Source organism: Salmo trutta, unplaced genomic scaffold, assembly GCF_901001165.1.
Source record: "Salmo trutta unplaced genomic scaffold, fSalTru1.1, whole genome shotgun sequence".
Lineage (NCBI taxonomy): Eukaryota > Metazoa > Chordata > Actinopteri > Salmoniformes > Salmonidae > Salmo > Salmo trutta.
Window position 1 is genome coordinate 867,266 of NW_021822266.1, and position 16,346 is coordinate 883,611.

At 46.9% G+C, this 16,346-nt stretch overlaps 1 protein-coding gene and 2 long non-coding RNA genes across 4 annotated transcripts; all 3 read right to left on the minus strand.

The window, feature by feature from the left end:
• Window positions 1-422, minus strand: LOC115181484 (uncharacterized). The gene is made up of 2 exons (XR_003873456.1): window positions 205-422; window positions 1-87 (listed from the first exon to the last, which is right to left on the minus strand). It is a non-coding gene; the product is annotated as an uncharacterized LOC115181484 (long non-coding RNA).
• Window positions 423-494: 72 nt separating this feature from the next.
• Window positions 495-1,610, minus strand: LOC115181482 (uncharacterized). 2 transcript variants are annotated; one of them, XR_003873454.1, is made up of 2 exons: window positions 1,104-1,610; window positions 495-932 (listed from the first exon to the last, which is right to left on the minus strand). It is a non-coding gene; the product is annotated as an uncharacterized LOC115181482 (long non-coding RNA). The 2 variants fall into 2 exon arrangements; XR_003873453.1 differs by having other exon boundaries at window positions 495-1,025.
• Window positions 1,611-6,726: 5,116 nt separating this feature from the next.
• Window positions 6,727-16,188, minus strand: LOC115181493 (multidrug resistance-associated protein 1-like). Its single transcript, XM_029743407.1, has 9 exons — window positions 16,181-16,188; window positions 16,044-16,083; window positions 15,744-15,941; window positions 13,882-13,983; window positions 13,020-13,166; window positions 10,616-10,774; window positions 10,161-10,327; window positions 9,052-9,246; window positions 6,727-7,927 (listed from the first exon to the last, which is right to left on the minus strand). Exons 1-9 carry the CDS (start codon window positions 16,186-16,188, stop codon window positions 7,819-7,821), a joined length of 1,125 nt encoding a protein of 374 aa, XP_029599267.1. The 3' UTR covers window positions 6,727-7,818.
• Window positions 16,189-16,346: the final 158 nt, after the last annotated feature.

The following is a 16,346-nucleotide window of genomic DNA, read 5'->3' on the forward strand; positions in this document are numbered from 1 at the left end:
ACCCAACACCTTATTGAGACTTGCTGATCAGTCTGACTAACCCAACACCTTATTGAGACTTGCTGATCAGCCTGACTAACCCAACACCTTATTGAGACTTGCTGATCAGCCTGACTAACCCAACAGCTTATTGAGTCCTGCTGATCAGCCTGACTAACCCAACACCTTATTGAGACTTGCTGATCAGCCTGACTAACCAAACACCTTATTGAGTCCTGCTGATCAGCCTGACTAACCCAACACCTTATTGAGACTTGTTGATCAGCCTGACTAACTAAACACCTTATTGAGACTTGCTGATCAGTCTGACTAACCCAACACCTTATTGAGACTTGCTGATCAGTCTGACTAACCCAACACCTTATTGAGACTTGCTGATCAGTCTGACTAACCCAACACCTTATTGAGACTTGCTGATCAGTCTGACTAACCCAACACCTTATTGAGACTTGCTGATCAGCCTGACTAACCCAACACCTTATTGAGACTTGTTGATCAGCCTGACTAACCCAACACCTTATTGAGACTTGCTGATCAGCCTGACTAACCAACACCTTATTGAGACTTGCTGATCAGTCTGACTAACCCAACACCTTATTGAGACTTGTTGATCAGCCTGACTAACCCAACACCTTAATGAGACTCGTTGATCAGCCTGACTAACCCAACACCTTATTGAGACTTGCTGATCAGCCTGACTAACCCAACACCTTATTGAGACTTGCTGATCAGCCTGACTAACCCAACACCTTATTGAGACTTGCTGATCAGCCTGACTAACCCAACACCTTATTGAGACTTGTTGATCAGCCTGACTAACCCAACACCTTATTGAGACTTGTTGATCCCAACACCTTATTGAGACTTGCTGATCAGCCTGACTAACCCAACACCTTATTGAGACTTGCTGATCAGCCTGACTAACCCAACACCTTATTGAGACTTGTTGATCCCAACACCTTATTGAGACTTGCTGATCAGCCTGACTAACTCAACACCTTATTGAGACTTGTTGATCCCAACACCTTATTGACACTTGCTGATCAGCCTGACTAACCCAACACCTTATTGAGACTTGTTGATCAGCCTGACTAACCCAACACCTTATTGAGACTTGCTGATCAGCCTGACTAACCCAACACCTTATTGACACTTGCTGATCAGCCTGACTAACCCAACACCTTATTGAGACTTGCTGATCAGCCTGACTAACCAACACCTTATTGAGACTTGCTGATCAGCCTGACTAACCCAATAGCATATGGCTCCAGAGGTTCAATAATATAATAACACCTACTAACCAACAGATAAAGTGCCAACAAGGAAAAAGTGGTCTCTGCTGAACGCAGAAGGCTACAGTCAAATTATCCTATATTTGGCCCAAATGGCAGCCTATTCCCTATAAAGCGCACTACTTTTGAACAGAGCACTATGGGACCTGGTCAAATGTAGTGCACTATGTAGGGAATAGGGTGCCATTTGGGATTTACAAGAAGGATATAACAATGTGTATTACATTCATTTAAATAAAGCAGGTTTAAAGCCAGCCAGGTCTCTCCCTAGACTAGTTACAGGTTACAGACAACATGTCTCTCCCTAGACTAGTTACAGACAACATGTCTCTCCCTAGACTAGTTACAGGTTACAGACAACATGTCTCTCCCTAGACTAGTTACAGGTTACAGACAACATGTCTCTCCCTAGACTAGTTACAGGTTACAGACAACATGTCTCTCCCTAGACTAGTTACAGGTTACAGACAACATGTCTCTCCCTAGACTAGTTACAGGTTACAGACAACATGTCTCTCCCTAGACTAGTTACAGGTTACAGACATCATGTCTCTCCCTAGACTAGTTACAGGTTACAGACAACATGTCTCTCCCTAGACTAGTTACAGTTACAGACAACATGTCTCCTCCCTAGACTAGTTACAGGTTACAGACAACATGTTCTCTCCCTAGACTAGTTACAGACAACATGTCTCTCCCTAGACTAGTTACAGGTTACAGACAACATGTCTCTCCCTAGACTAGTTACAGGTTACAGACACAATGTCTCTCCCTAGACTAGTTACAGGTTACAGACAACATGTCCTCTCCCTAGACTAGTTACAGACAACATGTCTCTCCCTAGACTAGTTACAGACAACATGTCTCTCCCTAGGCTAGTTACAGGTTACAGACAACATGTCTCTCCCTAGACTAGTTACAGACAACATGTCTCTCCCAGACTAGTTACAGACAACATGTCTCCTCCCTAGACTAGTACAGGTTACAGACAACATGTCTCCTCCCTAGGCTAGTTACAGGTTACAGACAACATGTCTCTCCCTAGACTAGTTTACAGGTTACAGACAACATGTCTCTCCCTAGACTAGTTACAGACAACATGTCTCTCCCTAGACTAGTTACAGGTTACAGACAACATGTCTCTCCCTAGACTAGTTACAGGTTACAGACAACATGTCTCTCCCTAGACTAGTTACAGACAACATGTCTCTCCCTAGACTAGTTACAGACAACATGTCTCTCCCTAGACTAGTTACAGGTTACAGACAACATGTCTCTCCCTAGACTAGTTACAGACAACATGTCTCTCCCTAGACTAGTTACAGGTTACAGACAACATGTCTCTCACTAGACTAGTTACAGACAACATGTCTCTCCCTAGACTAGTTACAGGTTACAGACAACATGTCTCTCCCTAGACTAGTTACAGGTTACAGACAACATGTCTCTCCCTAGACTAGTACAGGTTACAGACAACATGTCTCTCCCTAGACTAGTTACAGACAACATGTCTCTCCCTAGACTAGTTACAGACAACATGTCTCTCCCTAGACTAGTTACAGACAACATGTCTCTCCCTAACTAGTTACAGACAACATGTCTCTCCCTAGACTAGTTACAGGTTACAGACAACATGTCTCTCCCTAGACTAGTTACAGGTTACAGACAACATGTCTCTCCCTAGACTAGTTACAGGTTACAGACAACATGTCTCTCCCTAGACTAGTTACAGGTTACAGACAACATGTCTCTCCCTAGACTAGTTACAGGTTACAGACAACATGTCTCTCCCTAGACTAGTTACAGACAACATGTCTCTCCCTAGACTAGTTACAGACAACATGTCTCTCCCTAGACTAGTTACAGACAACATGTCTCTCCCTAGACTAGTTACAGGTTACAGACAACATGTCTCTCCCTAGACTAGTTACAGGTTACAGACAACATGTCTCTCCCTAGACTAGTTACAGGTTACAGACAACATGTCTCTCCCTAGACTAGTTACAGGTTACAGACAACATGTCTCTCCCTAGACTAGTTACAGGTTACAGACAACATGTCTCTCCCTAGACTAGTTACAGGTTACAAACAACATGTCTCTCCCTAGACTAGTTAACAGGTTACAGACAACATGTCCTCTCCCCTAGACTAGTTACAGGTTTACATGACACATGTCTTCTCCCTAGACTAGTTAACAGACAACATGTCTCTCACCTAGACCTAGTTACAGACATCATGTCTCTCCCTAGACTAGTTACACGGTTTACAGACATCATGTCCTCTCACTAGACTAGTTACAGGTACAGACAAACATGTCCTTCCTAGACTAGTACAGGTTAACAGGACAACATGTCTCATCCCCTAGACTAGTTTTTCCAGGAACAACATGTCTCTTCCCTAGACTAGTTACAGGTACAGACACACATGTCTCTTCCCTAGACTAGTTACAGGTTACAGACAACATGTCGCTCCCTAGACTAGTTACAGGTTACAGACAACATGTCTTCTCCCTAGACTAGTTTACAAGGGTACAGAACAACTTGTCTCTCTGCGTCCCTAGACTAGTTTTACAGGTTACAGACCAACATGTCTCTTCTCTCCCTAGACTAGTTACAGGTTACAGGACAACATGTCCTCTCCCTAGACTAGTTACAGGTTACAAACAACATGTCTCTCCCTAGACTAGTTACAGACAACATGTCTCTCCCTAGACTAGTTACAGACAACATGTCTCTCCCTAGACTAGTTACAGACAACATGTCTCTCCCTAGACTAGTTACAGGTTACAAACAACATGTCTCTCCCTAGACTAGTTACAGACAACATGTCTCTCCCTAGACTAGTTACAGACATGTCTCTCCCTAGACTAGTTACAGACAACATGTCTCTCCCTAGACTAGTTACAGACATGTCTCTCCCTAGACTAGTTACAGACAACATGTCTCTCCCTAGACTAGTTACAGGTTACAGACAACATGTCTCTCCCTAGACTAGTTACAGGTTACAGACAACATGTCTCTCCCTAGACTAGTTACAGGTTACAGACAACATGTCTCTCCCTAGACTAGTTACAGACAACATGTCTCTCCCTAGACTAGTTACAGACAACATGTCTCTCCCTAGGCTAGTTACAGGTTACAGACAACATGTCTCTCCCTAGACTAGTTACAGACAACATGTCTCTCCCTAGACTAGTTACAGACAACATGTCTCTCCCTAGACTAGTTACAGGTTACAGACAACATGTCTCTCCCTAGACTAGTTACAGGTTACAGACAACATGTCTCTCCCTAGACTAGTTACAGACAACATGTCTCTCCCTAGACTAGTTACAGACAACATGTCTCTCCCTAGACTAGTTACAGGTTACAGACAACATGTCTCTCCCTAGACTAGTTACAGGTTACAGACAACATGTCTCTCCCTAGGCTAGTTACAGGTTACAGACAACATGTCTCTCCCTAGACTAGTTACAGGTTACAGACAACATGTCTCTCCCTAGACTAGTTACAGGTTACAGACAACATGTCTCTCCCTAGACTAGTTACAGACAACATGTCTCTCCCTAGACTAGTTACAGGTTACAGACAACATGTCTCTCCCTAGACTAGTTACAGGTTACAGACAACATGTCTCTCCCTAGACTAGTTACAGACAACATGTCTCTCCCTAGACTAGTTACAGGTTACAGACAACATGTCTCTCCCTAGACTAGTTACAGACAACATGTCTCTCCCTAGACTAGTTACAGGTTACAGACAACATGTCTCTCCCTAGACTAGTTACAGACAACATGTCTCTCCCTAGACTAGTTACAGACAACATGTCTCTCCCTAGACTAGTTACAGGTTACAGACAACATGTCTCTCCCTAGACTAGTTACAGGTTACAGACAACATGTCTCTCCCTAGACTAGTTACAGGTTACAGACAACATGTCTCTCCCTAGGCTAGTTACAGGTTACAGACAACATGTCTCTCCCTAGACTAGTTACAGGTTACAGACAACATGTCTCTCCCTAGACTAGTTACAGGTTACAGACAACATGTCTCTCCCTAGACTAGTTACAGGTTACAGACAACATGTCTCTCCCTAGACTAGTTACAGGTTACAGACAACATGTCTCTCCCTAGACTAGTTACAGGTTACAGACAACATGTCTCTCCCTAGACTAGTTACAGGTTACAGACAACATGTCTCTCCCTAGACTAGTTACAGGTTACAGACAACATGTCTCTCCCTAGACTAGTTACAGGTTACAGACAACATGTCTCTCCCTAGACTAGTTACAGGTTACAGACAACATGTCTCTCCCTAGACTAGTTACAGGTTACAGACAACAGACTGCCACACAGGGCTTGGGTCAAGAGAATTGTAGTGTAGGATGCTGTTTGAGGTGTGGCACTATGGAAAGCAGCGTCTGGGAGGTCAAGGGTCAAAGGTCACCCAGGCAGAGGTCAAGGGTGGGTGACCTCCCTCTCTTTACCACTACTCAACGTAGAGGGGGGCGGGATCTGACTGATGGGACAGGTTTCTCCAGCCGACGTCTGTGATTGGACAGATATCCATTCACTCACTCCCTGTGGGGATAACATTGCACTGTCTGTCAAATAAATATTCAACCTAGTCCACCCGGTTCTATTGGAGAGAAAAGATCAGAACATTCCGGTTACATTGGATAGAACAAATTAGAATATTCTGATTCTTTCCTCTGATGGCAATAAAGGCAATCTGGGGCAGAGACAAAACAAAAAGGACTCTTTTATAGTCTCTTAACAGAGTACACTTTCAAAAGCACAAAATGCCCATTTAGAATAAAACATTTAAAAAAAATCCTAGGTGGTATTCTGAGTCTGTTTGAGAGAGGAGAGCAGATCAGATGGCCTTCTGACTGAACTTCTGACTTCCCACAACGGCAAACCGGAGCGGACAAATTCTGCAAGAATCCAGACACCCGTTTAAAGGAGAGTTGAACAAACAGAGTTTGGGAGAAGCAGTAAGAGTTGTTGGAAGGGATTTGTCCTGGAGAAGTCTTTAGTTAAGGGAGGGATAGATGGAGGAGTAACAGCAGTAAGAGTTGTTGGAAGGGATTTGTCCTGGAGAAGTCTTTAGTTAAGGGAGGGAGGGATGGAGGAGTAACAGCAGTAAGAGTTGTTGGAAGGGATTTGTCCTGGAGAAGTCTTTAGTTAAGGGAGGGAGGGATGGAGGAGTAACAGCAGTAAGAGTTGTTGGAAGGGATTTGTCCTGGAGAAGTCTTTAGTTAAGGGAGGAGGGATGGAGGAGTAACAGCAGTAAGAGTTGTTGGAAGGGATTTGTCCTGGAGAAGTCTTTAGTTAAGGGAGGGAGGGATGGAGGAGTAACAGCAGTAAGAGTTGTTGGAAGGGATTGTCCTGGAGAAGTCTTTAGTTAAGGGAGGGAGGGATGGAGGAGTAACAGCAGTAAGAGTTGTTGGAAGGGATTTGTCCTGGAGAAGTCTTTAGTTAAGGGAGGGAGGGATGGAGGAGTAACAGCAGTAAGAGTTGTTGGAAGGGATTTGTCCTGGAGAAGTCTTTAGTTAAGGGAGGGATGGAGGGAGGAGTAACAGCAGTAAGAGTTATTGGAAGGGATTTGTCCTGGAGAAGTCTTTAGTTAAGGGAGGAGGGATGGAGGAGTAACAGCAGTAAGAGTTGTTGGAAGGGATTTGTCCTGGAGAAGTCTTTAGTTAAGGGAGGGATGGAGGAGTAACAGCAGTAAGAGTTATTGGAAGGGATTTGTCCTGGAGAAGTCTTTAGTTAAGGGAGGGAGGGATGGAGGAGTAACAGCAGTAAGAGTTGTTGGAAGGGATTTGTCCTGGAGAAGTCTTTAGTTAAGGGAGGGAGGGATGGAGGAGTAACAGCAGTAAGAGTTGTTGGAAGGGATTTGTCCTGGAGAAGTCTTTAGTTAAGGGAGGGAGGGATGGTGGAGTAACAGCAGTAAGAGTTGTTGGAAGGGATTTGTCCTGGAGAAGTCTTTAGTTAAGGGAGGGAGGGATGGAGGAGTAACAGCAGTAAGAGTTGTTGGAAGGGATTTGTCCTGGAGAAGTCTTTAGTTAAGGGAGGGAGGGATGGAGGAGTAACAGCAGTAAGAGTTGTTGGAAGGGATTTGTCCTGGAGAAGTCTTTAGTTAAGGGAGGGAGGGATGGTGGAGTAACAGCAGTAAGAGTTGTTGGAAGGGATTTGTCCTGGAGAAGCAGCAGCATCAGGTTCAGTGGAGTGAATCCTTTACATATTCTGTAGTAGAGAGTGGAGGGGCAGGAGAAGTAGAGGGAGGGATGGAGGGAGGGATGGAGGGAGGGAGAGAGGAGTGGAGGTAGAGTGCTCCCATAATTTACACAGACTTATCAGTCAGAAACATTGAAATCCTTAGAAATCTCCTCTCTCTCCCTCTCTCTCTACTACCTCTATCCTGCACAGCCTCCTGGTCGGAGGAGAGGAAGAGGGGGTTGGAGGAGGAGTTCTCTGTAAGGAGGGATGTCATCTTTAAGCGCCAGTCCTCTCCCGTTTGCCCCTCAGACCAGTCCAGAGTCTTTAGCCATCTTGTAGAAGATTCCTCTCTTGGTGATGAGAGTGGAGGGAGAGTCAAACTCTGCCATCTCCCCTTTATCCAGGACCAGCACTCTGAAGGGAGGAGGAGAGAGAGAGATGAGAGAGAGATGAGAGAGAAAGAGCAGGTGTGTGTGTTTTCATATATTACCTGGTGTAGTCCATGATAGTACTGAGTCTGTGTGTATATTACCTGGTGTAGTCCATGATAGTATTGAGTCTGTGTGTATATTACCTGGTGTAGTCCATGATAGTACTGAGTCTGTGTGTATATTACCTGGTGTAGTCCATGATAGTATTGAGTCTGTGTGTATATTACCTGGTGTAGTCCATGATAGTATTGAGTCTGTGTGTATATTACCTGGTGTAGTCCATGATAGTACTGAGTCTGTGTGTATATTACCTGGTGTAGTCCATGATAGTATTGAGTCTGTGTGTATATTACCTGGTGTAGTCCATGATAGTATTGAGTCTGTGTGTATATTACCTGGTGTAGTCCATGATAGTATTGAGTCTGTGTGTATATTACCTGGTGTAGTCCATGATAGTACTGAGTCTGTGTGTATATTACCTGGTGTAGTCCATGATAGTACTGAGTCTGTGTATATTACCTGGTGTAGTCCATGATAGTATTGAGTCTGTGTGTATATTACCTGGTGTAGTCCATGATAGTACTGAGTCTATGTGTATATTACCTGGTGTAGTCCATGATAGTACTGAGTCTGTGTGTATATTACCTGGTGTAGTCCATGATAGTACTGAGTCTGTGTGTATATTACCTGGTGTAGTCCATGATAGTACTGAGTCTGTGTGTATATTACCTGGTGTAGTCCATGATAGTATTGAGTCTGTGTGTATATTACCTGGTGTAGTCCATGATAGTACTGAGTCTGTGTGTATATTACCTGGTGTAGTCCATGATAGTACTGAGTCTGTGTGTATATTACCTGGTGTAGTCCATGATAGTACTGAGTCTGTGTGTATATTACCTGGTGTAGTCCATGATAGTACTGAGTCTGTGTGTATATTACCTGGTGTAGTCCATGATAGTATTGAGTCTGTGTGTATATTACCTGGTGTAGTCCATGACAGTACTGAGTCTGTGTGTATATTACCTGGTGTAGTCCATGATAGTACTGAGTCTGTGTGTATATTACCTGGTGTAGTCCATGATAGTACTGAGTCTGTGTGTATATTACCTGGTGTAGTCCATGATAGTATTGAGTCTGTGTGCGATGGTCAGGACAGTACAGTCATCAAACTGGGTTCTGATGGTGGACTGGATCAGGTTGTCTGTCTCCAGGTCCACAGCAGCCGTGGCCTCATCCAGAACCAGGATCTTGGTCTTTCTCAGGAGGGCTCGGGCCAGACACACCAGCTGGCGCTGACCCAGACTGGAGAGAGGAGAGATGTTAATGAGAGAGAGAGGTAAGAAGAGAAGGAGAGGAGGAGAGAGGTAAGGAGAGAAGGAGAGAGGTAAGGAGAGAGGAGAGAGGTAAGGAGAGGAGGAGAGAGGTAAGAAGAGGAGGAGAGAGGTAAGGAGAGAGGTAAGGAGAGAAGGAGAGAGGTAAGGAGAGAAGGAGAGAGGTAAGGAGAGAGGAGAGAGGTAAGGAGAGGAGGAGAGAGGTAAGGAGAGGAGGAGAGAGGTAAGAAGAGGAGGAGAGAGGTAAGGAGAGAAGGAGAGAGGTAAGGAGAGAGGAGAGAGGTAAGGAGAGGAGGAGAGAGGTAAGGAGAGGAGGAGAGAGGTAAGAAGAGGAGGAGAGAGGTAAGGAGAGGAGGAGAGAGGTAAGGAGAGGAGGAGAGAGGTAAGAAGAGGAGGAGAGAGGTAAGGAGAGGAGGAGAGAGGTAAGGAGAGGAGGAGAGAGGTAAGGAGAGGAGGAGAGAGGTAAGGAGAGAAGGAGAGAGGTAAGGAGAGAGGAGAGAGGTAAGGAGAGAAGGAGAGAGGTAAGGAGAGAGGTAAGGAGAGGAGGAGAGAGAGGTAAGGAGAGAAGGAGAGAGGTAAGGAGAGAAGGAGAGAGGTAAGGAGAGAGGAGAGAGGAGAGAGGTAAGGAGAGAAGGAGAGAGGTAAGGAGAGGGGTAAGGAGAGGAGGAGAGAGGTAAGGAGAGAAGGAGAGAGGTAAGGAGAGGAGGAGAGAGGGAAGGAGAGAAGGAGAGAGAGGTAAGGAGAGGAGGAGAGAGGTAAGGAGAGAAGGAGAGAGGTAAGGAGAGGAGGAGAGAGGTAAGGAGAGGAGGAGAGAGGGAAGGAGAGAAGGACAAGAGAGCAAACCAGAAGCTGTGTGTGTATGTAATTCTATGTAGCCTTGTGTACCTGAGGTTCTCTCCCCCCTCTGAACACTCGTGGTTGAGTTTGTCAGGCAGGCCCGACACAAAGCTCTTGAGATGGGAGAGCTCCAGGGCTCTCCACACCTCCTCATCAGAGTAGCCATCGAAGGGGTCCAGATTCATCCTCAGAGACCCAGAGAACAACACTGGGTCCTGGAGGGGGGAGGGAGAGAGAGGGGGGGGGGAGCCGTGAGAGAGAGGAGGAGAGAGGGATAGGAGGGAGGGGAGAGAGGGGGGGGGGGAGGGAGGGAGGGAGAGAGAAGGGGGAGAGGGGAAAGGAGGAAGGGGAGGGGGGAGAGAGAAGGGGGAGGGGGGGAGAGAGAAGGGGGAGAGAGGGAAAGGAGGGAGGGAGAGGAAAAAATAAAGATATTTTAAATATAGCATGTATCCAGAAGAGTGTGGGTTAGTTTGAGTGTGTCTGCATGGGCCGTGGGTGTGTACCTGTGGTATGATGGTGATCCTGGAGCGGAGTTCATGTAGACCCAGCGTAGCGATGTTAACTCCATCTATATGAATCTCTCCCTCACACGCCTCGATGATGCGGAACAATCCTAGAGTCAGAGAGGACTTCCCTGCTCCTGTACGACCTACTATACCCACCTGGAACACAATAGTGAAAGACCGTCATGACCAAAGACAGTGTACAGTTCTCATAGGAAAACATGTCACACTTAGCCACCATGCTAACACAGGCTGGGCATGCAGAGTAGCTACGATAGTGCCACCGATGAAGAACAACAGCCACAGCAAAGCATCCATGCTAGAAAAATGTTATTTTGCTCACAACGATGGCATCCATCCATGAACCCCCTCCGCGGCTGGTATGCAACCGTTTTTCCCCTTATGGTTAAAGCCCGTGTCACGAAGCAATTTGGACGCATATTTCTGATGAAAATTACAAGTGACATCATCTCAAGCAACTAAAACGCAATTGAAATTTAAACATCCAATCCTGTCATACATCACGGTTTCAAAATGATTTGTTTATCCAAATGTTTGGTAATTGTAACAGCATCGATGTAGACCAAATGCTGGCTGTGAAAATTAGCTAGCTAGCCAAAATATTGTTTATCTGCCAACCATGTTTTACCACGTTAGCAAAGAGCTAAACTAGCGAACGTTAGCTAGCTAATGCAACCAAGTTGTAGGCAATTTTGAGTCCAGATTGCTTCGTGTGACATCGATTTATAACTAACAAGCTAACTCTTGGTTTCGGACTTTGCAACAGTATGGATCATATTTATACACGTTCACTCCTGTTACACAGCCTAATCCCCCGTCGCCTAATCCCCCGTCACGCAGCCTAATCCCCCGTCACGCAGCCTAATCCCCCATCACCCAGCCTGATCCCCCGTCACCCAGCCTAATCCCCCGTCACCCCAGCCTAATCCCCCGTCACCCAGCCTAATCCCCCGTCACCCAGCCTAATCCCCCGTCACGCAGCCTAATCCCCCGTCACCCAGCCTAATTCCCCGTCGCCTAATCCCCTGTCACCCAGCCTAATCCCCGTCACCCAGCCTGTACCCCGTCACCCAGCCTGATCCCCCCCGTCACCCAGCCTGATCCCCCGTCACCCAGCCTGATCCCCCGTCACCCAGCCTAATCCCCCCCCTTCACCCAGCCTGTACCCCGTCACCCAGCCTAATCCCCCCCCGTCACCCAGCCTGATCCCCCGTCACGCAGCCTAATCCCCCCCCCGTCACCCAGCCTGATCCCCGTCACGCAGCCTAATCCCCCCCCGTCACCCAGCCTGATCCCCCGTCACCCAGCCTAATCCCCCCCACCCAGCCTAATCCCCCGTCACCCAGCCTAATCCCCGTCACCCAGCCTAATCCCCGTCACCCAGCCTAATCCCCGTCACCCAGCCTAATCCCCCGTCACCCAGCCTAAACCCCCCTGTCACGCAGCCTAATCCCCCGTCACCCAGCATAATCCGCCGTCGCCCAATCCCTCCTGTCACACAGCCCAGTCCCTCCTGTCACACAGCCCGTACCCTCCTGTCACACAGCCCAGTCCCTCCTGTCACACAGCCCGTACCCTCCTGTCACACAGCCCGTACCCTCCTGTCACACAGCCCAATCCCTCCTGTCACACAGCCCGTACCCTCCCGTCACACAGCCCGTACCCTCCCGTCACACAGCCCGTACCCTCCTGTCACACAGCCCGTACCCTCCCGTCACACAGCCCGTACCCTCCTGTCACACAGCCCAGTCCCTCCTGTCACACAGCCCGTACCCTCCTGTCACACAGCCCGTACCCTCCTGTCACACAGCCCGTACCCTCCTGTCACACAGCCCGTACCCTCCTGTCACACAGCCCGTACCCTCCTGTCACACAGCCCAGTACCTCCTGTCACACAGCCGTACCCTCTGTCACACAGCCCGTACCCTCCTGTCACACAGCCCAATCCCTCCTGTCACACAGCCCGTACCCTCCTGTCACACAGCCCAATCCCTCCTGTCACACAGCCCGTACCCTCCTGTCACACAGCCCGTACCCTCCTGTCACACAGCCCGTACCCTCCTGTCACACAGCCCAATCCCTCCTGTCACACAGCCCGTACCCTCCTGTCACACAGCCCGTACCCTCCTGTCACACAGCCCAGTCCCTCCTGTCACACAGCCCGTACCCTCCTGTCACACAGCCCAGTCCCTCCTGTCACACAGCCCAGTCCCTCCTGTCACACAGCCCAGTACCTCCTGTCACACAGCCCAGTCCCTCCTGTCACACAGCCCGTACCCTCCTGTCACACAGCCCGTACCCTCCTGTCACACAGCCCGTACCCTCCTGTCACACAGCCCGTACCCTCCTGTCACACAGCCCAGTCCCCCCCTCCATCACATACCTTCTCTCCTCCGGGGATGGCTACGGTGATATTGCGTACGGCCAGTTCCTGGTCCTCTCTGTATCGCAGACCAAACCCTCTGATGTCTATGTTGCCTGCTGTGGGCCAGCCTGGAGGCAGAGACGATTGGTCATGTCTCCAGTCCGCCTGGGAGGGGACAAATAGAGGTATATACACACAGAGTACCCGTGTACACACAGAGTTCCCGTGTACACACAGAGTTCCCGTGTACACACAAAGTACCCGTGTACACACAAAGTACCCGTGTACACACAGAGTTCCCGTGTACACACAGAGTTCCCGTGTACGCACAGAGTTCCCGTGTACGCACAGAGTTCCCGTGTACGCACAGAGTACCCGTGTACACACAGAGTACCCGTGTACACACAGAGTACCCGTGTACACACAGAGTTCCCGTGTACACACAGAGTTCCCGTGTACACACAGAGTTCCCGTGTACACACAGAGTTCCCGTGTACACACAGAGTACCCGTGTACACACAGAGTTCCCGTGTACACACAGACTTCCCGTGTACACACAGAGTTCCCGTGTACACACAGACTTCCCGTGTACACACAGAGTTCCCGTGTACACACAGAGTTCCCGTGTACACACAGAGTTCCCGTGTACACACAGAGTTCCCGTGGGGGGGGGGGGGGGGGTTGCTATTCAAACAGTTATTACAGTGACCACGGTCATTTGGTTGACCAATAACAGTCTTCCAAAATGCCATGCCCGTCACAGCCCTACCTACAGAGTTGTATATGAGTACACAAACACACAGATACTGTAAGGGGTTAATCTATAGTAAAATGCCAGGACATAGTGTCTATATGAGAACACAAACACAAACACATGTACCTCTTTCTCTGTGTCTTCGTACTCCTTGACTCTCTCCACGGCCACAATGTTGGTTTCCAGATCTGAAGACATCCTCACTAGCCAGGTCAGAGAGGCCGTCAGCTACAGGACAGAGAGACAGAGAGAAGCAGAGAGACGGAGACAGACAGAGAGACGGAGGCAGAGAGGGGGAGGCAGAGAGAGAGAGAGAGACAGACAGAGAGAGAGAAAGACAGACAGAGAGAGAGAAAGAGAGACAGAAAGAGAGAGAGACAGACAGAGAGAGAGAGGCAAAGTGAGAGAGAAAGAGGCAGAGAGAGAGAGAAAATGTAGAGTCAGAATGGTTTGAGCTACAAAGTATTAAACGCTATCTATGTCATCTATGAACAGCTGAGACTCACACATGTAACATGTTCTGCTCTATAACGCTCACAAGCTACACAAGACTACATAGAAGACCATAGTAAATCCCAGGTCATAGTGTCTATAATACTGTAAGGGGTTTTTCTACATAGACCATAGTAAATCCCAGGACATAGTGTCTATAATACTGTAAGGGGTTATTCTACATAGAAGACCATAGTAAATCCCAGGACATAGTGTCTATAATACTGTAAGGGTTATTCTACATAGATCATAGTAAATCCCAGGACATAGTGTCTATAATACTGTAAGGGGTTAATCTACATAGAAGACCATAGTAAATCCCAGGTCATAGTGTCTATAATACTGTAAGGGTTTCTTCTACATAGATCATAGTAAATCCCAGGTCATAGTGTCTATAATACTGTAAGGGGTTATTCTACATAGAAGACCATAGTAAATCCCAGGTCATAGTGTCTATAATACTGTAAGGGGTTCTTCTACATAGAAGACCATAGTAAATCCCAGGTCATAGTGTCTATAATACTGTAAGGGGTTCTTCTACATAGAAGACCATAGTAAATCCCAGGTCATAGTGTCTATAATACTGTAAGGGGTCTTCTACATAGAAGACCATAGTAAATCCCAGGTCATAGTGTCTATAATACTGTAAGGGGTTCTTCTACATAGAAGACCATAGTAAATCCCAGGTCATAGTGTCTATAATACTGTAAGGGGTTCTTCTACATAGAAGACCATAGTAAATCCCAGGTCATAGTGTCTATAATACTGTAAGGGGTTATTCTACATAGACCATAGTAAATCCCAGGTCATAGTGTCTATAATACTGTAAGGGGTTATTCTACATAGAAGACCATAGTAAATCCCAGGTCATAGTGTCTATAATACTGTAAGGGGTTATTCTACATAGAAGACCATAGTAAATCCCAGGTCATAGTGTCTATAATACTGTAACAAGCTCACCTAGTTGCTGTCACCATCTACAAACTCCACACAGTGGTCACTGACTAATTGGACATTAATTTCCCACTGAGCAAACCATTTCTGTACTTACAGCACTCGTATATATTTGTATCAGGTTTTTGCTTCAACGGACCTCATGAATGCAACTGTTTATGTCAAATTTGTTTAGTGTTCTACTGGTTGTCATGAATATAAAATGGTAAAACACTTCATTGGGAGGCTGAATAGAAGGACTGGATATGCAGATAAATGAAAGAGATGAATGATTTTTTGCTGGAGTCTCAGGACTGATAGGGTTAAACAACCTGGGGTGAGTTTCCCAGAAACACAAGGTTCATCTTCAACCTGAAGATGCCTGTTTTTGGGGGGTAACCGACCCGACTGGCTGTGAAACTAAACCAAAGAATGAAAGTAACTCTTCCGTTTTTGTAATGAAACACCATCCTACGGTTCCAGTGTCCGTCCGTCCGCGCACGCACACACACACTAACACTAACACACACTAACACTAACACACACACACACACACAACTGACCTGTAGCGCATATGATATGGACAGGCCCATGATCCCAGGGCTGAGGCTCTCTCTAGCCATCACAGCAAACAGAGCAGCAAACATTACGATACAGTTCCCTACAAACTCCAGACGCACCGCCAGCCATCTACAACACAGAGAGATATTAGAAACATTACGGTACAGTTCCCTACAAACTCCAGACGCACCGCCAGCCACCTACAACACAGAGAGATATTAGAAACATTACGGTACAGTTCCCTACAAACTCCAGACGCACCGCCAGCCATCTACAACACAGAGAGATATTAGAAACATTACGGTACAGTTCCCTACAAACTCCAGACGCACCGCCAGCCATCTACAACACAGAGAGATATGAGAAACATTACGGTACAGTTCCCTACAAACTCCAGACGCACCGCCAGCCACCTACAACACAGATTATAAACACATACTGTTTCATGTGAAAGAACAGGTGGATGTTAATAATATCTGCTATAGTATATATATATATATATAATATATATGTATAGGCCATTTTATATCTCAACACGACTATTGATTTAACCAATAAAGGTGTGTGTGTGTGTGTGTGTGTGTGTGTGTGTGTGTGTGTGTGTG